Source organism: Martes martes, assembly GCF_963455335.1.
Source record: "Martes martes genome assembly, chromosome: 14".
NCBI lineage: Eukaryota > Metazoa > Chordata > Mammalia > Carnivora > Mustelidae > Martes > Martes martes.
Genome location: NC_137902.1, coordinates 11,256,690 through 11,276,652, shown reverse-complemented (window position 1 = coordinate 11,276,652; position 19,963 = coordinate 11,256,690). Strand labels below are relative to the sequence as shown.

The window sequence follows — 19,963 nt, the reverse complement described above, 5'->3', positions numbered from 1 at the left end:
ACATTTGTTATAATCATTAATATATTAGGAGTTATTTCTACCTTTTATTTATGTTTTCCATTTATTGTGTATATGTGGGAGGTTTTTGTTGTTTTTTCTTTTTCCTACAACTTTCTTAGTCTTCCATTGGATAGCTTAAATTTTCATCAGGTGTCTTTCTGTTGCTGACTAAAAGTTATACATTCTATTTGTATTTTTCTGTGGTTTCTCATGATTTAGGACCCAGTACTTATTTTCACATATATAATATTCGTGTCTCTTCTCTAATTATAATTTTACCTCCTTTTAGATTTTACCTCTTCTAGAGTCTCCCTCTCTCCTGTGTGTGGAGGATCACAGGAAGGGAGAAAGCTGGCTCTCGTGCTCAGTTTTGCCATTTGGACCCAGATGGGTTACCGGGACCGAGACCAGATGCCTAGTTGGGAGGTGCATCAGAGCTGTAGGTCTCTGTTTCATGATTTAAGGGAACAGGTTTCTGGGGCATATCTAGGCCTTCAGATATTTTCATAAAACATCTATTACTCTGAAAGGGCTTTCAGGAATTATGGTCCTGCCATAAGATTTAATAAGTAAAAACATATTGAAGTTTTTTTTTCTTCTGTTCTCTTTAACAAAATCCGTATGTAAGACCCCTGAAATAAAAATCTTGGAGATATTTGAGTGGTAGGAACCTGGAATTCTAAACACATACACATTTCTCAACTTGAGCTAAAGGTTATTGAGTGTTTATGTGCCAGACGTTGTGCTGGGCACTTGCATAATTCTCTCATTTGATGCTTATTACAAACTCTGCAAGTTAGATGGAATTTCCACTTACAGCAGAGGAGCTGTTGCTGAGAGGAGTTCCGGGACTGCAGTGGAGCTGACAGTCTTCACCTGGGCCACAGAGAGCAGGCGGTACCCTCATTGTGCCCACATCCCCAGACTGTCTAGTCTCCTGGTCCTCACATTCTGTCTCCTATGCAAATCTGCCTCATCTGGATGGAACAGCTCCTGCATTTACTCTCTGTTGTCCCCCCAAGTGGTCCCTGTGTAGTTCTTCAGCCTCCTCCTTACAGCTAGCTCTCCACACCGCAGGACCAAACTGTCTGGAGTTCTCCGTGCATTCAGTAAATATTTGCATGCCTGTTATGTGTTGAGCAGCCTGCCAGATGTAGGGCTGACCGGAGCGTTTTGAACGATCTGAATGGGGGAGGTCTTGGCCTAGACAAGGGTAGTGGCAGTGGGGTTGGAGAGAAGTGAGACATTCATCAGATATTGAGAAGATCAGTAGGACTTGGGGAGGAAGAAAAGCATTTTGGATGTCTCCCAGGTTCTGGCTTGTGCAACTGAAATGATGTTGCTGAGCTGAAAGCCCTATACAAATGTGAAATGAGGGTGTTACACTCCAGTATGTTTTGTAGGGAAACTTATGGTGATAGAGATACATTAAAAAGAACCCTGCACTAAGTGGGAAATGGTGTTCTGATTTTGACAAGCCTTTGTCCCACTGGGCACAGCCAGCCCTGATGTCTTTATCTGAAATAGACCAAGTGACCGCAACTTTGCCACTGTTAAGTAGTGAACCCTTCTGTGTGATTCAGTGTTAATTACCTGACCTCAACTTCCCTCTCCATTTCCATGCCGTACCTTCATTTGTCCATTCAGCATTTTGGAACCCGCTGTGTACCATGTACTAGGGACATATAAAGCTCAATGAGACTAGGTCTTGATGAGCTTCCTGTTCAGTCAGGGAGGTAGGGAAGTCAATAATTAGATGCCAGTAATTAGAAACCAGAATAAGGTGCCATGATGGAAATACGGGCAAGGTTCAGGAGGGCCACAAAAGACTGCCTGATGAATTCTACTGGGTGGGTGGAGTGGGGAATAGATCAGGGCGCACCGGTGACTCTTGTTCTGAGTCTGGAATGAAAAGCAGGCAAAAGTGGGTGGGGAGCAGCATTCCAGACCCAGCGTGCTCACACTTCTGGATGGTTGTAGGAAGGCCAGGATGCTGGGGGTGGGGGAACGCAGGAGGAGGGTGGACAGGACCAGCCCATGCAGACTTTTCCAAGGAATTTGGACTTTGTGCCTAAGGCTCTGGGGAGTAGAAGTGATACATTCGGATTAGCAATGTTCGTATTTGTCCTTTTCTAATGCCTACTGTATTTGTTTCATGGTATTAATGTTAGACAAACTTGAATTCAGGACAAAGAGCACTATTTAAAAGCAGTTATTACATTCTAGGAAACAGCAGTTCTCCAGAAAGGTATATTAATCCTGAATGTGTATGTGCCTAACAACACAGTCTCAAAATCTCAAGCAAAAATTAAGAAGAGAAATGGAAAAATATACACAAGGTGTGAGAGTAAAAAAGAAAAATAAGCCCTCTCTCAAAAACTTTAAAGTTACGCAGTCAAAAATATTAGCAAGTACATACAAGTGTTGTTCAAAATAATCAACAAAGTTGAAATAATGAGCCCCAAATTTAAATAGCATGTTCAGATGTTTGAGATCCATAATAAGGAGTACTTTTTAAATCATGTCCTGGTGAATATATGGACCTGGAAGCAAGAAAATTTCATGGAACGTTTCTTTTTACCTGGTGCGGTTTTCCAGTTTTCTGCTCTATTCTGTTTCATTGATGTTAATGCTGATCTTGTTATACAAAATAGATTTCATGACCCGCTAATGGATTGACACTTTTTTTCTTGAAAACACCAAGTTTCTGGGGCGCCTGGGTGGCTCAGTGGGTTAAAGCCTCTGCCTTTGGCTCAGGTCATGATCCCGGGGTCCTGGGATCGAGCCCCGCATCGGGCTCTCTGCTCAGCGGGAGCCTGCTTCCCTTCCTCTCTCTCTCTGCCTGCCTCTCTGCCTACTTGTGATCTCTGTCTGTCAAATAAATAAATAAAAATCTTAAAAAAAAAAAAGAAAAGAAAACACCAAGTTTCCAAGCACACATAGAACTTTTTAAGATTGACTTTCTGGATTTCCCTCACCATACCAAGCCTCTGGTGCCCCACTCTGTCCCCCTCAGTCCTACCTCCCCGCAAAGGAAAGAGGACTTGGACTCCTGTTTTTACTGAGTCAAGGCCATCTGATCTTTTCCTTTGCTGCTTTTCCATTGCTATATTTAGCCTTTCACCTTCCCGACCTGGAAAAAGGTAGTGTCATTCCTTTCCGATGGCAGCTTTTACACCTGTACTTTTGACTTCACCATCTTCTGTTTTCCTCCTTGAATATCTCTTCTGCTTCATATTTCTCCTTGATCATTCCATTGGGAACACAGTCTTTTTTTTTTAGATTTTATTTATTTATTTGACAGAGAGAGAGAGTACAAGCAGGGGGAGCAGCAGGGAGAGGGAGAACCAGGCTCCCTGCTCAGCAGAGAGCCTTACGTGGGCCGGGATCCCAGGGCCCTGGAATCATGACCTGAGCCCAAGGCAGAAGCTTTAACCCACTGAGCCACCCAGGCACCCCAGGAACTCAGTCTTAATGGGTTCAACTGGCTATCTCTGGACCTCAAAGATTATCTGTGACTATTCATTTTAGTCATTAGAGGACGGAACTTGGTCATCTTGATAGTTTCTTTCTAGTTTTTATTTTTAAAGTTTTTAATTTTTTGAATGGCTGATGTATTCCCCTGGCCCCAAATGTCAAAGATGGGAAAGAATATTGATTTAGGAGGTTCTCACCCACCTTCTCTTTCAGCTGCTGTATACCCTGTCCCTTCTGTTCCTTCTCCCACTCTGGAGAGAAGAGAGATTTCAGTGGCATTTTTTATTTTACTTATTCCCTTCCTGTCCTTCCCTGGCTTCCTCTGTGGTGGTTCATGTTAATCTCCCATGCATTCCTCACTTACCACCCACCCCACTCCCCTGGGCTATGTAGCTCCAGGTCCTTTCCGGCCTGCTGTTCCTTTCCCTACTCTCAGGCTCTACCTCCTGTCAATGCTGTCAGCCAGTCCGTGGCTCCAGTCTTGTTTTATTTATGCCATTATCTGCCTGTGCTGGCCTCCAGGAAGCACATGCTCATTAGTTTTTTATTCACATCTTCGTAATTGGCCTCAGTTTACTTTTTCCGATCTTATCGATCCACATCTCCACCGCAGTCACTGGTCTTCTGTTCCAGGCAGCCTGCTCCTTTATTTTTATATCTTCTTAGCCCCATACAGCGCCTGGTTCCTGGCAGGTACTTGCTAAGTGTTTCACCACTGAAGGGACAAAGTCGAGAACAAACTTTGCACTTTCCTCTGCATTATTTTTCTTGCTGCTTTCCTTCTGCCTAAAGTTCCTCTTCTGTGTAACTGTTCTTGGCTGCTTTACCTCCAACGTTGTCTTCCTTTTCCATATTTCTGAGCTCATTTGGTACCCAAAGGGTAGAGTCCTCCAACTGTGTTCTGTTTTTCTAAGGTCAGGGTACATGGTTATGGGTAGTTGGAGTGATTTCCTTAGAGGGGTATCTGTGTTGGTAGATGTTGAGACTTGGCCTGCCTGATAAGGAGATTCTGGCACGTTGTTTGAGGAGAAATCAGGGTATTTTTAGTCTATACGCCAACATGAATTCCAGTAAAGTAGCTAGACTTTTAAAAGTTAACAAGGAAGTAAAAATAATAAATACTTAATACTGGGTAAAGAACAACATTTTTTGTTTTTGAGAGAATCTTTTTTTTTTTTTAAAGATTTTATTTATTTATTTGACAGAGAGAGATCACAAGTAGGCAGATAGGCAGGCAGAGAGTGGAAGGGGAGCAGGCTCTCTGCCAAGCGGAGAGCCCGATGCGGGGCTTGATCCCAGGACCCTGAGATCACGACCTGAGCTGAAGGCAGAGGCTTAACCCTTGAGCCACCCAGGCACCCCAAGAACAACTTTTTAAGTGTAAAGATGATGGGAAAAGGAGCGGTACAAGAATTAAAAATTGAAAATAGGGGCAGACACGTCAGAGTCAACATCTTTAATAGAAAGGGGTTCAAATCAATAAAGAACATACAGGATGCATTAGAAGATATGAATGAGAAAATCCTAGAAGAAGAAACATAAGCAGCCAATTATCTAATTGTTAAATTTTACCTGCAATGAAAAGAAAATAAACATCATTTAGGCAATGGATACCAACAAATGAGAACAATTTAAAAAGAAATCTAAATGATGGCAAGAGTACTTTAAAACAAGCATTTTCCTATGTTTCTGGCAGAATTCTAAGTTGGTATAACCCTGTGGAAAGCAATTTGGTAATGTCTGAAAGCTTTAAATTTTCTTATGTTTTCACCTACTAATTTCATTCCCAGGAATCTGTCCTAGAGCTCTTAATTATAGAGGCAATAAAATATTTGCAGGATGTCCATTATTTATCAGTATTTTTAAAAAGATTTATTTATCTTTTTTTTATTAACATATAATGTATATTTGCCCCAGGGATACAGGTCTGTGAATCATCAGTCTTGCACAATTCATAGCACTCACCATAGCATATACCCTCCCCAATATCCATAATCCAGCCACCCTATTCCTCCCCTCCCACACCACAGCAACCCTCAGTTTGTTTCCTGGGATTCAGAGTCTCTTATGGTTTGTCTCCCTCCCCAGTCCCATCTTGTTGCATTTTTTCCCTCCCTACCCCCCATGACCCCCTGCCCTATCTCTCAAATTCCTCATATCAGAGAGGTCATACAATGATTGTCTTTCCCATACGATGATTGACTTATTTCGCTTAGCATAATACCCTCTAGTTCCATCCACGTTTTTGCAAATGGCAAGATTTTGGGGTTTTTTGATGGCTGCACAGTATTTCATTGTGTATATATATATATATATATATATCCCATCTTCTTTATCCATTCATCTGTTGATGGACATCTAGGTTCTCTCCATGGTTTGGCTATTGTGGACATTGCTGCTATAAACATTCAGGTGCACATACCCTTCGGATCACTACATTTGTATCTTTAGGGTAAATATCCAGTAGTGCAATTACTTGGTCATAGGGTAGCTCTGTTTTCAACTTTTTGAGGAACCTCCATACTGTTTTCCAGAGCGGCTGCATCAGCTTGCATGCCCACCAACAGTGTAGGAGCGTTCCCTAAAGATTTATTTATCTTAGCGGGAGCAAGTATGTGTGGGGAGGGGCAGAGAGAGAGTCTTTAAAAAAAAAAATGTTTTTTTTATTCAAGTTCAATTTAGTTGACATATAGTATATTAATAGTTTCAGGGTGGAATTCAGTGATTCATCAGTTGCATATAACACCCAGTGCTCTTTACATCACATGCCCTCCTTAATGCCCCTCAGCCCGTTACCCCTTCCCCCAACTTCCTCCCCTCCAGCAACCTTCAGTTTGTTTCCTGTAGTTAAGAGTTTTTTATGGTTTATTTCCCTCTCTGTTTTTATCTTATTTTTTCTTCCTTTCTCCTATGTTCATCTGTTTTGTTTCTTGAATTCCACATATGAGTGAAATATGGTGCCTTTTTCTGACTTATTTTGCTTAACATGATGCCATCTAGTTCCATCTGCATGGTTACAAATGGTTAAGATTTCATTTTTTATTGGCTAAGTAATATTCCCATATATACATATGGGAATATATATATATATATCCCACATCTTCTTTATCCGTTCATCTGTCGATGGACATCAGGGCTCTTTCCATAGTTTGGCTGTGGTGGACATTGCTGTTATAAACATTGAGGTACAGGTGCCCCCTTTGAATCACTATTTTTCTACCTTTGGGTAATTGGGTAAATACCTAGAAGTACAGTTGCTGGGTCATAGGGTTGTTCTATTTTTAACTTTTTGAGGAACCTCCATACTGTTTTCCAGAGTGGCTGTACCAGTTTGCATTCCCACTAACAGCATAAAGGGACTCCCCTTTGAGAGAGAAAGTCTTAAGCAGACTGCACGCTGAGGGCAGAGCCCTACGAGGGGCTGGATCTCATGATCCTGAGGTCACTAGCCCAGCCAAAACTGAGTGTCGGCCACTTAACCGACTATACCACCCAGACACCCCATCACAGTTTGTTTTGTTTTGTTTTTTAAGATTTTATTTATTTATTTGACGGACAGAGATCACAAGTAGGCAGAGAGAGAGAGAGAGAGGAGAAGCAGGTTCCCTCCTGAGCAGAGAGTCCGGTGCCGGCCTGATTCCAGGACCCTGGGATCATGACCTGAGCCAAAGGCAGAGGCTTTAACCCACTGAGCCACCCAGGCGCCCCGTGTATTTTTTAATAATAGGGGGAAAACTGGAAATCGCTTAAATGCCCAAGAGTAAGGAAGTGCTTCCTTTAGTGGAAAATTATGTAGTCACGAAGTTAAAATTTTGAAGAGTATTTTAAAGACATAAGGCAATACTCAAGAAATATTACAAGAAAAAAATGAGCATGCATTGCTATATTTGCGGTCTTGTGATGCAGTAGCACACAGACATATGACCTGAAACGTAGCAAAATAAGTTTTCTGGCTGGTGGATGGGAGTGATAAAATATTTTTTCCAATGTTATACAGTATGACTTTTAGAATATGAATGCCTATTATTTAAGATGTAAATATTGTCTTATTGGTTGGTTCCATGTATGGGTTCTGTAGCCGAATGGTTAAGAGCACAGGCCATGAGTCATGCAGGCCTGGCTTTGAATTGCAGTTCTGCCCAAAGAGAAGTCAACTTTATTTGCCTCCCACTGAATGTATCATTAACAACAAAGACATTCAAGATACAGTAGTCAAAACTCAAATGAATTTGGAGACTATGGATTATTAAGTCTGTAATTACCCCATGAGTTACAGATTGATTATAAATTTCCCTAAAATAAAATTTAAATAGTAATAATTAAAATGTAATTTTAATTTTCTACTAAGGGAAATAACTGTTTTCGTCCTTGGTAATTTTTTCCAGCTATGGAGCTACCACTAGTGTTACATTTATCTCCATGTATATAATAGCCTTTTGCAACCTGGGTTTTACAAGAGAATTAAGCCCTGATGTCCTCATACATCCACTGAGTGTAATGAATTAGCCTCTTGCCTGGTTGATTAGAATTGTATCAGTTACATGCCATCTTTGGGAGAATTGCGAAAAGTCACCCAGAGCATTCTGTTCTGTTCTGAGGAACCCTCATTGGGATGCCTGGCACAGAGTAGGCACTCAGGAAATGACAGTGGCTCTTAGTGGTTTTGCCACAGAAGTCACATAAAAGAGCACCGGCTTTTTGGATTTTTTTTTTTTTCTTAGTGTAAGGTTCTCTGGAAAAGGGCATTTTCCAGAGTGTGATCCAGTAAGTGGACTTCTCTCTGGCTGTTTCTCAACCCTTGTCTTTGAATCTGGAACTGGCTCTGGGCTATGGGACCGAGGAGGACCCTGATTCGCCCTCTTGCAGTGTACCAGCCTCTTTCCTCCACTGCAGGGCGCCCAAGTACTGCCTCCCATCCGAGACGCGTGTCGGCTTGTCATTTCTCTCCCCATAATTGTCCTCAGAGCAGAACCTCATTCAGGCCTTGGATTTAATACTTTTCCACAAATTGCTTTATAGTAATGTATTCAGTTCTGCATATTCATAACTGCCCTTTGGCGATGTTGATCATTTAAAATAGACTGCCGAAGATAATGTTTTGATATGTTTTCTGATGAATATTTTCTCATGATTGCTTCTTATTTTCTTTTAGCTACTGATCTACTCCTTGCCTGGAATCCCATTTGTTTGGGATTGGTAGAAGGTGTTATTGGGAAGATTCAACTTCATTCAGGTATGTTTCCATAAAGTCCTTCAATCTGTCAAATTTAATAGCGCATCCTATGACATTTTCTTCTTTGAAGATGAATGTGGGTTTTTGTTATGGCTTTGATTTCTTTGCCCTAATTTTAGGTCTGCCCAAAGTAGGTATAAGTATCAAATACCTACTATGTGTCAGGAATTATGCTAGTTGGTAGAACACAGCAGTGAGAAAAAACTGACCTCACCCTTGTTTAGGAAGACAGACATCAGTAAGTAATCACTGAAATAAATGTATAATAATTTGGTAATTGTGGTACGTGCTCTGACAGATACACCAACTGCACTGATTTCAAAGGAGAAGGTGGTAGGAAGAAGGCTGGTGAGGTAGGCAGATGGCAGACCATGACTGTCCAACTTTGGGTCAGCTGTCCATTCTGGATACAGTCAACTCTGGCTAGGGAAGTATGTGGTTCTGGCATGCAGTGCGGCCCTTTCCAAGTACCCTCACCAGGGCAGGCAAATTGGTGAAGGGTCTAGGTTGTTCCCCAGGCCCTTGCTTAGAAGACAGACACTTGTGTCTGAGGTTCAGAGGGAATTTTGATGATGAGAAAAGAGATATTATATAGGTAGGTTCCAAAAAGTCTTGAAAAGTACTAACTGAAATTTTTTTTTTTAAGATTTTATTTATTTATTTGACAGACAGAGATCACAAGTAGGCAGAGAGGCAGGCAGAGAGAGAGGAGGAAGCAGGCTCCATGCTGAGCAGAGAGCCTGATGCGGGGCTTGATCCCTGGATCCTGGGATCATGACCTGAGCCAAAGGCAGAGGCTTTAACCCATTGAGCCACCCAGGCGCCCCCTAACTGAAATATTTTAACACTGTATTTAAATACCTGTTTTTCCTTTGGCATCAGTTTTAATGAGTTATGAACTATAGACGACTCTAGTTCATATATAGTCTATAGTCTATGAACTATAGATGACTCTATACTATAGAGGTAGCTAGACTCTCAATTACATGATAATGTTAATTATCATGTAATTGAGAGTCTAGCTACCTCTATAGTATTCCCTTTCTTACTCTTCTAAAATAAAACTGTTGTGGGGTGCCAGACTGGCTCAGTGGGTAGAACATGTGATTCTTGATCTCAGGGTTATGGGTTCAAGCCTGAGGTTGGATGTAGAGATTACTTAAAAATAAAATCTTTTTTTTTTTTTAAGATTTTATTTATTTATTTGAGAGAGAGAAAGAGTAAGCACGAGTGGAGGGGGAGAGGCAGAGAGAGAGGAGGACAGAAAGAATCTCAAGCAAATTCCCCGCTAAGCAGGGAGCCCTACATGGGGCTTGATCCCAGGACCCTGAGATCATGACCTGAGCCAAAGGCAGACGCTTAACCTACTGAGTCACCCAGGTCCTTAACAATAAAATCTTTAAAAATAAAATTGTTGTGTATTTGGGAACTAGGTTGATTTCTGTGTGTTATAAAGCATGTATTGCTGGAGACTAATTTTCCTTTGCTAGATTCTCTCGTTATTTTTTAAAGTTTGCTTTTATTATGAAATATTTCATAGATACAAAAAGCTATTTACCATAGATGTACAGTATAGGTTGTTGTAAAACACACATATACCTGCCACCCAAACTAAGAAATGCAACGTAACTAATGACTTTAGATCCCTCACTGTGCCTTCCTCCAGGTGTGTCCTGCTTTCTTCCCTTCAAGACCAGCTACTATTTTTGTGTTTATTCCCTTGATTTTCATTAGTGCTTTAATTACGTATGTTTTCTTAAGTAATATGATGCTGAGGTTTGTATTTGGGGGACTTTACATAAATGATATTAAGCTATTGTGTTCTTCTACTTGTCCCCCCCCCCCCGATTCAACTTGATATTTTTGAGATTTATCCATGTTGATGTATGAAGCTCAAGTTCTTTATTTTCACCCTCATATGAGTATATCGTCATTTGTCCTTTCTTCTGTCAGCGGGTATTTGTTTGGTGGTTTATTTTTGGTATTGGAAATAAGACCACTATAAACATTGTGGTATTGTCTTTGGTAGTTCTGTAATTCTTCTGGTACGAGGAGAAAAGCATTTAGACATTGTATAACCATGCTAAGTATTTTAGTAACACTCTCCTACCTGTCCACATTTACATAAATATATTTTTAATTCATTTATATGCTGACAGGATAATTTCATAGCTGAGTGTTCTGAGCTAAAACTCATTTTCTATTGTTTAAATGAAGCTCATGAAACTTTTGAGTTATTTTTCTTCAGTTTCAGTCACATCCTGGAACAATGAATAAATCACTGAAATCAGTCAGGAGATGTGAATCCAAACTTTATTTATTAGCTTTGAGATATGGAGGGGGTTACTTAACATGGGTTTCATTTATCTATTGCTAAGACCCCAGGAATTCTTTAAAACAACAACATGTAATATTACACAATTCTGTGGATTGACCTAGAGGCTCTTTTGCCCTTTATCTTCTGTTGTGTGAGGTCAGCTGGGACTTTGCCTGGCACGTGTGTGTCCATGTAACTCATCTCACAAGGCCTCCCCTTGGGTCCTCTTTCGATACTGGATGCCTGGACATTTTTCCAAGGTGGGGGCTGCGTACCAAGAAGACCAGTCCCTGTGTGCAGAGTTTTATCAAGCCTCGACTTGTGTCACTGAGCTTGCTAATACTCCACTGGCCAAAGGAAGTCACGTAGCCAACCCCCGAGTGAACATCAGAGTGGGCTTCCCAAAAGCTGATTCACTGGGGCCACGATGCCCGTGAGCCTCTACTTTGTAAGCTGTAAAACTAGAGTAAAAATAACTGCTCTCTTTTTTCCCCTGCAGTATTAGGAGTCTAAATGAGATAATATACCGGAAGGTACTTAATAAATTACCACCGTTTTATCAAGGCTCTTTGGTTGCAATTATGTGTATCCGCATACACAAAACAGAGATATTAGGAACCCAAGGGACCAAAACCAAGAAGTGGATGCCTTACGGTGTCTGAGATTACATTTTTGGGTGGGTAGTCTCTAAGCATCACTTCTCCTATATATTTCTTTTATTTTTCTACTCTTGGCTTTCTGTTTCTGTATATGTAGGACAAAATTTCTGCTCTTGCATGGTACCCTCAGCCCTCAAGCCCCTAACACCGCAGGAGCCTGCCTAGCCGTCAAGGACTGAGCAGTGAGTCTAGTTCAGACCCCCAGGAAAGAGATTCTTAGCGGCCCTGTCTGGGCCAAGGGCATTCCCTGGTCACAAAGTTCAACCACGCTCCAGAGGTCTACTTCTTCAGTCAAAGCAGGAGGCCTTGGACTTGGCAGAGAACCCAAACGTTTCATACAAACAGCAAACAAATATAAGTTGTTGATTGGTGAATTTATGATACAGTAAAAGTCTGGTCATTTTAGGTGGTAAATATGGGCATCTCCTGCCGTCAGTCTTGGTTTACATGCGCTTTCCCTCTTGGGTTCCTGTCTGCAGGACATTTTAGAAAAGGGAGAGGTGAAGAAAGAAAATACAAGAAAGGCAGGAAGAAGTAATCTCTGTACTTTTTTTTTTTTTTTTCTCCTGTCACTTCACTTTTAAGGCTCGGCTCTTAAGAGAGGGAGTGGGGAGGAAACAAAGGAACATCTTTTCTGGGCCCCCTGCTGCTCTTCCTTCCCTCACCCACCACCCACCAGAGACAACTGCAGCCACACCCCAGTGTGTCACTCCGCCTCCACGCAGCCCCCAGCTCCCCGCCCTCCTGCATCCATCTTCCCCCTTCTCCCTTCTCCCCCTGCATCTCTGCCCTGGGATGCCTCATCCCCATCCCTTCCCTCCCTGAGCCCCACTAAAACTCCTGCTCTGGTCACACCATCGGCCTGGCTGGTGGGAGATACGCTCCCAGGATGGACTAAAACTAACACTGTCACTTCAGGTGCATTCTCCCCTGGGAACATCTTACCTTCTGGGGGTAGAGTTTGGGGAAATAACGTGTCTGTACTTAAACTCTTTCTCACTCCTGTTTCCCTCCTACTTATTCTCCATATTTCAATGCACGAATTTTTGTTCTAGCCTAGTGAGATGGGAACATAAGTTTATTTGAACAGCTGTCATTGACAGTCTAACAGCGGCGTGGGTGAGCCATGCCACTGTTCCTGACTGTCACTGAACTCTGAGCTCTGTGGAATGTAAGCAGGCGTGACTTAGGTACCGGATTAGTTTGCGAGGGCTGCCATAGCGAAGGCTCGTAGACTAGGGGACTTAACAATTTTATTTTCTCACAGTTTGGAGGCTAGATGTCCAAGATCAAGGTGTTGGCAAGTGGTTTCTTCTTTCTTTCTCCTTGGCTTATAGTTGGCTGTCTTCTCCCTGTGTCTTCACATCACCCTGACTGTGTTCACACTGCCCTTTCTCTGAGTGCATCTGTGTCCAGATTTCCTCTTCTAAGGACACCACTTGCATTGAATGAGAACCACCTCCATAACCTCATTTTGACTTAATTACCTCTTTAAAGACCCTCCCTCTAAAATAGATCACATTATGAGGTACTGAAGGTTAGGACTCCAGCATATGAATTTTGGCAAGACATAGTTCAGCCCGTAACAGAAACTTAATGTCTATTAGAATGCTTATTACAAAAGTGTACCAAAGAGAATTCTTTCCCTTTATTTCACGGTGAGATAGGCCATTCGCCAGCTATCACTGATGAGGCACCCACCCCAGAGTTGGGCTAAACTCGGAGATCACATAGTAGCCTTGGGTCGGGTTACTTCACCTGAGCGGCCAGTCACCCACTGTAAGACAAAGCTAACACCTCCTTGATATGATCATTGTGAGATTTAATTAAACTCCTTTAAGTGCTTAAGTACTAGTAAGCATTCAAAAGATGTTGGCTATTAATTTTCCCCCTTAGTTTTAAAGGTCACTTAGAGGTGTCAGATATTCTACTAGAGAACCACTTAAGTCCCGGCTACATAATTTTGAATAAATTTTAAACTTAGATTGTTTTTTCCAGTAAGGTTAATATTGCTGAAACTAATGATATTAACATGTCATTAAAAGATTACATGGTGAGTTGGGGAGGGTATGGGCTATGATGAGTGCTGTGAAATGTGTAAACCTGACGATTCACAGACCTGTACCCCTGGGGATAAAAATACATTATATGTTTATTAAAATAAAAAAAATTTTAAAAAAAAGACTACATGGTGGGGATCTATAAAAAGACATGTTTTTAGTGGTTAAATATTAGCATCAGGGAAAGTTATATTCCATAATCCATGTACCCCTTTTTAAAACATGTGTGGTGGAAGAATTTTAAAGTATTATTTAGTTGCATCCATGGCTGACAATTGCCCTTCCTTTTAGCAGGCTCTGCCAGCAAATTGTTCTATTAACCCTGGTGTCTAGGCAATACCTTTTTAGAACCATTAGCCTTCCTTGAATGTGGAAGGCCTCTCTGGCGGGCAGGTGGACTTTAAGCTCGGGCGTAATGTAGTGTCTCCACAATTTGAATGTCTGACTTTGGTTTGATCAGTGGGATTTATCAATATGAAGAACAGAAAATAGAAGGAACATGTCATGTACTAAATAGATGAAAGAAAAGCTTCATGAAATATCAACATATTTTATCCATTGTCGGGTCCAGGAGGACTTAAGAATGATAGTTAGATTCTCATCACAACTGTAATTACTCATTAATTTTTTGTTTTCCTTTTTTCTCTTAGTCGCCTCCTATCCCATCCCCTAAGGATAAGCTGCAGGGAGGCAGGGGCTGTGTCCTTCTCTGCTGGCCTACAGCAGGGCTATTCATAAACATTCAGCAAATACTTATGACTTTAACAAATAATTATGGAATGCCTACTGCATGTCAAGGTCTGCACTCAGTGATGGGGACGGTGGGGTGAATAAAACTTGAAGCTTCCAGGAGTGTAGGATTGGATTCAAGAGGTAGACCTTACTTACCCGATCACACTATGTGATCATTAGGCTTAGGCTTCTGAAGAAGAGTGTGGGATGTCGTAAGTACATGATAGAGGGCCCTGACTGGTGCAGTGGGGGTCCTGGATGGACAGCATCCCTGAGGATGTGATGTCTGAGTCCAGGCCTGAAAAATGAGTGAGATAATCTGGACAAGGCCAGGGTAAGGGCAGAGAGTGAGAGGAGAGATGATTCTTGGCAGAGTCAGCAGCCCTGCGAAAGGCCTACATGATTGATGTTTTCTCTGTTTTCTATGGGATGTTGGGGAGATTGCTGTTATCTTCACTCAGATATCCATGAAAAGGTTGCATTAGGCTGCAGACTTTAAATGGGTCACAAAAACTCTTTCAAATCTATTTTGAAGGTTGAGAAGAAGATAAGCTCAATTAGGGTAAGAAGTATCAGAACATAAAAACCGAAAGTATATATTCCATGATATTTTCAGAAGTAGTTTGAAAACTGTCAGAAATCTTGATTAATTTGGCAATAGAGGCTCTTGGTTTAGTGACTGAGTTACTACTCTAAGTGTTGTAGACCCAGAGACACCGTTCACCCAAGTAGCTCTCATTTGTTAAAATAGTGCTTGCCATCTGCTGTTTTTCCACTCTTGAAGTCGTGAAGATGTCTCAGTCATTAAAATGGTAAAATGTATTATGCATATGGTTTACAAAGTGTGATTTTAGTCTGCTGGGGAGACTTTGCTGGGATAATGACATAAAATATTTTTTATACTTCAGCGATGAATGAGTGCTTACTAGCCTTGCTTCAGTACTTTCCTGAAAAGCCATTAGAAAACCCCAGTTTTTGAGGATATTGGAGGGAAAGGAAGAGAAGCTGGCAGGGCTTCTTATGTTTAAATACTAGTATAATTGCTCACGGTTGCATTGTGAGAGAAGTAGATTGTTTTATTGTCTACCTACAACTCACTATTACAGACACGTAAGGATTGGGATAATGGTTGTACAACTCCATACATGTATTAAAATCGTTGAGTTGTGGGATGTCTGGGTGGCTCAGCCAGTTAAGCGTCTGCCTTCTGGTCAGGTCATGATATCAGGTCCTGGAATCAAGTCCCACATCGGGCTCCCTGCTCAGCAGGAAGTCCGCTTCTCCCTCTCCCACTGCTTGCTCTGCCTGTTGTTCCCCCTGCTTGTGTGCTCTCTCTCTCTCTGACAAATAAAAAATCTTTTAAAAAAATCACTGAGTTGTATACTTACAATGGGAGAATTTTATCGTCTATAAATGATATCTCAACGAAGCCATTAAAGACATTTAAATCGGAAGGTAGCTTTTGGTGTACTTTGTTGTCATTACTTCTGACTCTAATTAAAAAGTTGAATACTTCTCTCTTTCGGTAACTTCTGGTGACTTTTTTCATGTACTAAAGTTGCTTTGAGGGAAGTATTCAAAGGCAGTATTATTTCTGACACTATGTTTCTGCCAAAATAGGAATGATTTAAAATGTAATCCAAATCCAGCCATTTTATATTCATTTTGTTATTCATGAGGATCTCAGAATTATTTATTTTGGAGGTAAAAGTTTCATTGGTGACTAGGTTCCTGGCCAATGCTTAAAAGACTCTTTACTTGTAGTTTAGGGCACCTGTTTTTTGAGTGGCTGTGGATCTGGGAATTAGGCAGCTAAGTGGCATCTTCTCCTCGCTCTTTTCTGCTTCCTTCCTCTTCCTTTTACTCTCTCCCCGGGTACATAGGTGCTGAGTGGCCCCTACCGCCTCTCTTGGCTCCCTTCAGCCCCTTCCATTATTGTACACTTCAGAATTTTCCATTACCTCCCTTGTCCCTAATCTGAATTCCATTCTCCTTGGTGCAGATGGTTCCACCTTCCTGGCGGGGGCAACCCTTGAACTGGCCACATGAATGTGACCCATAGCTCTGGGCTTTCCTAAGGGTTGGCACACAAGGAAGCTTCTTGTTGCTGAGCACATCTGTCATTGGCAGATAGGCGTATTTTCAGGCAGAGAGATTCTCTAGAGATGGGCCAGCGTGCCTCTTAGGCTATTCCACTACCATTCCAGATTCCAGTTACAGACCCATTTGTTCTTAAACTCCAGTTCTCCTCAGTGATTTCTGTGGTGGTGATATTAAAAGTTTTTAGCTTTGGAAAAAGAAGAGGATTGTTACAGTAAGAGTGACTGTATGTATGGACCACCTACAAAGGTGCTTTTTATATTTCCTCTCATACTCTTTTTGAGCTTTTTATCTTATTGAACTTTCTGAAGTGGTTGCAATCAAATTATTATCAGGTCTAATTGTTGAAGAAAAGAAATCTTGATAAACCTAGTAAGTTCTCATTTACTTAGATGTGGGCCAATGTCAGCCATCCAGAGCAGAAAATACAGATTACTGGTTGAATTGACTTGGTTCTCAAGTTGGTTACAGCCTGTGGACTTGAGGACCCCTCTTGTAGGTGGCCTCCAACCTTGAGGCATGCTTGTGTCATCTCTCCAACAGTAATTTATCTTCACGACGGTAGACCTGCATCGTGAATAAAAATCCCAATGATGGGGCGCCTGGGTGGTGCCATCAGTTGAACATACAGCTGTATATTTTGGCTCAGGTCGTGATCTTATGGTCATGAGGTTGAGCTCTGCATCCAGCTCTGTGCTCAGCACGGATCTCTCTGCTTGAGATTCTCTCTCTTCCTCTCCCTTTGCTTCTCCCCACCCCCATTCTCTCTCTCTCAAATACATAAATCTAAAAAAAAATACCAATTATACTTTATAAGCTTATCTGTAATTATACTTAGTAGGTAGGAAAACATGTAACACATTGAAGTTTTTCAAAAAAATGTAAGAAAACGTAGCACTTTAAGGAGGATAAGCTATAGTTATATAGAAAATGTTTTTATATACAAATTCATTTTGCCCAAGGATACTTTAAGTTTGACTTTTGTAGTTCTCTAAGATTATTACAGACACAAAAGGGTATAAGAGATTATTTCATTTTATGGCCAGTCATTATTAGGGATTTAAATTCATCATAAGCATTGTAAACTGACCTGAATATGCTTCTGATTCCACCATTTGTCTATAACGAGCCTCCTGCCCTGGATACTCTCCTTGGGAGTTGTTGTCAATGTTCTGTAAACCCAGACTTGGGGAACCGTTAGTAGGCAACAGAGCAACCAGTCAAGAAATACTGAATAACTGCTATGTCTGAAAGATTAACAAATTAATGATTGGCTTTTTGGTTGGTAAGAGAGTTAGAAGCCCAGTATGACGTGCTTTTAGCTACCAGGGACCTGACTGAAAAAAAAGATGGTGCTGGTGTAGTGTTAGTATTATTTGTAACTCCGCTTACTTGATGCACGAGGCTCCCTGAAAATGTTCAGGGATGTATATGCTCTATTTCTATTAGGAGGGACAAAAGCATTTCTGCTAATATAGCTTAAAACAGAAATGGCTTTATTTGTTTATTTACTTATTTATTTACTGAGCTTTATGCCCAATGTGGGGCTTGAACTCATAAGCCTGAGATCAAGAGTTGTGTGCTCTACTGCCCGAGCCAGCCAGGTGCCCCAGAAATGGCTTTAAATATAAAACAAAACATTATATTAGATATACTATGAATTCATATCTTTAGAAATTTAAATTCAGGTATGAATTTGCATAAAACCTACCCTACAGATTCATGCTCATATTCATATAAAAGTACTAATGGGCCAATTAATAGCTTATGCAATGTGTATCAATGAAGTAGGTTTTAAACTTTTTTTTTTTTTAAGATTTTTATTGGTTTGAGAGAAAGAGTGTGAAAGAGCACAAGAGGGCACATGGGGGGAGTGCCCCAGAGGGAGAGGGAGAAGCAGACTCCCTGCTGAGCGGGGAGCTGGATGTGGGGCTCAGTTCCAAGACCCTGGGATCATGACCCCACCTGAAAGCAGAGGTTTGACCATCTGAGCCACCCAGACGCCCCAATGAAGTAGCTTTTATGCATACATTAAACTGAATTTAAATTCCTACCAAAGATTTGTGTTTAAAAAAGAAAAAAGCAACAAAACAGGATCTTTCGAATTGGAACATAGTTTATCCTGAGATAAACGATTAAGATTTCCCAATTATTAGCTTCTCTTATAATGTATAGTGTGTTAATATATAATGGATCATTTAAAGAGACTTAATACATTAAAAAAACTGAGAAGAAGAGAAATTAGTCTGTTTCTGACAGCAAAAGACAAGCAATATTTGAAGAGATAATAGCCAAGAATTTTCCAAAACCAATTATAAATACAAGTCGCAGCTTTAAGAAGTACTTTGAACCACAAGGGGGAAAGTATTAAAAAAACACACACACTTTGGTGCCTCATAATGAAACTGACGAAAACTGAAGACAAAGAAAACACCCTGAAAACAGACAAAGAAAAAGTGCACATTAAGTTCAGAAGCATCAATGAAACTTGAGAGAAACAATGGAAGCCAAAAGATAGCGGAACAATATTGTCAAAGTGCCTGTCTGGCATTTTGTACCTTTAAAATCTAAGGAAAATAAAGACATTTTGAGACAAACTGAAACCGAGAGAACTTGTTACCAGTAGTATCTGCACTAAAAAGAAGTACTAAAGAGAGTTCTTCAGGCGAAAGATAAATGACACTCCATGGGAGCATAGAGATGTAAGAAGGGATGGAGATCCATGGAAAGCGTAAATAAGCTGGCAAATTTAAAGGAATTTGGCTTTATGTGGAGTTAAGATTAATATAAATACACAACTGTAGAAATGATAGGGAGTTGACAGGGGTTGCTGTTCTAAGGTCCTTTCACTGACCAGAAACTGGTAAAACGGGCAAAAACAGGGGCACCTGCATGGCTCAGTGGGTTAAATCCTCTGCCTTCTGCTCAGGTCATGGTTCCAGGGTCCTGGGATCGAGCCCTGCATCGGACTCTCTGCTTCCTCTCTCTCTGCCTGCTTCTCTGCCTGCTTGTGATCTCTGTCTGTCAAATAAATAAATAAAATCTAAAAAAAAAAAAATAACACTGGTAAAAACAAACAAAAAATAGGCTTTTGTAAGTCAGGGTTCTTGTCATCATTCCCTTGATATAACCACTAACAGAAAAATAAAAGATTGTAAAATGTGAATGAAGGAGGACATAGATAATTTTTGAAATACCCAAAAAGGCTATTAAAGTATATATAGAACAGGTAAGACAAATAATAAGATGGTAGACTGATTTCTAAATATACCAATAATTATATATGGATGGATTTAATACTCTGTTAAAGCACAGAACTTCTCATTGTGGAGGAACAATCAAATTCATCTATAAGCTGCTCTCAAGACAGACACCTTAGGTATAT

The 19,963-nt window shown here is 40.9% G+C and overlaps 1 protein-coding gene across 3 annotated transcripts in view; it reads left to right on the top strand.

Annotated features, from left to right (window-relative positions):
- Nucleotides 1-19,963, top strand: part of INPP5F (inositol polyphosphate-5-phosphatase F) — an 84,032-nt gene that overhangs the window by 15,147 nt on the left and 48,922 nt on the right. For all 3 annotated transcript variants that reach the window (XM_080823094.1, XM_080823095.1, XM_080823096.1), the window contains exon 2: nucleotides 8,630-8,710. Coding sequence is in view for 2 of the 3 variants with exons in the window: in XM_080823095.1 (XP_080679221.1) it covers nucleotides 8,630-8,710 (81 nt within the window). In the remaining variant the exon portion in view is untranslated. The remainder of the gene's footprint in view (nucleotides 1-8,629; nucleotides 8,711-19,963) is intronic.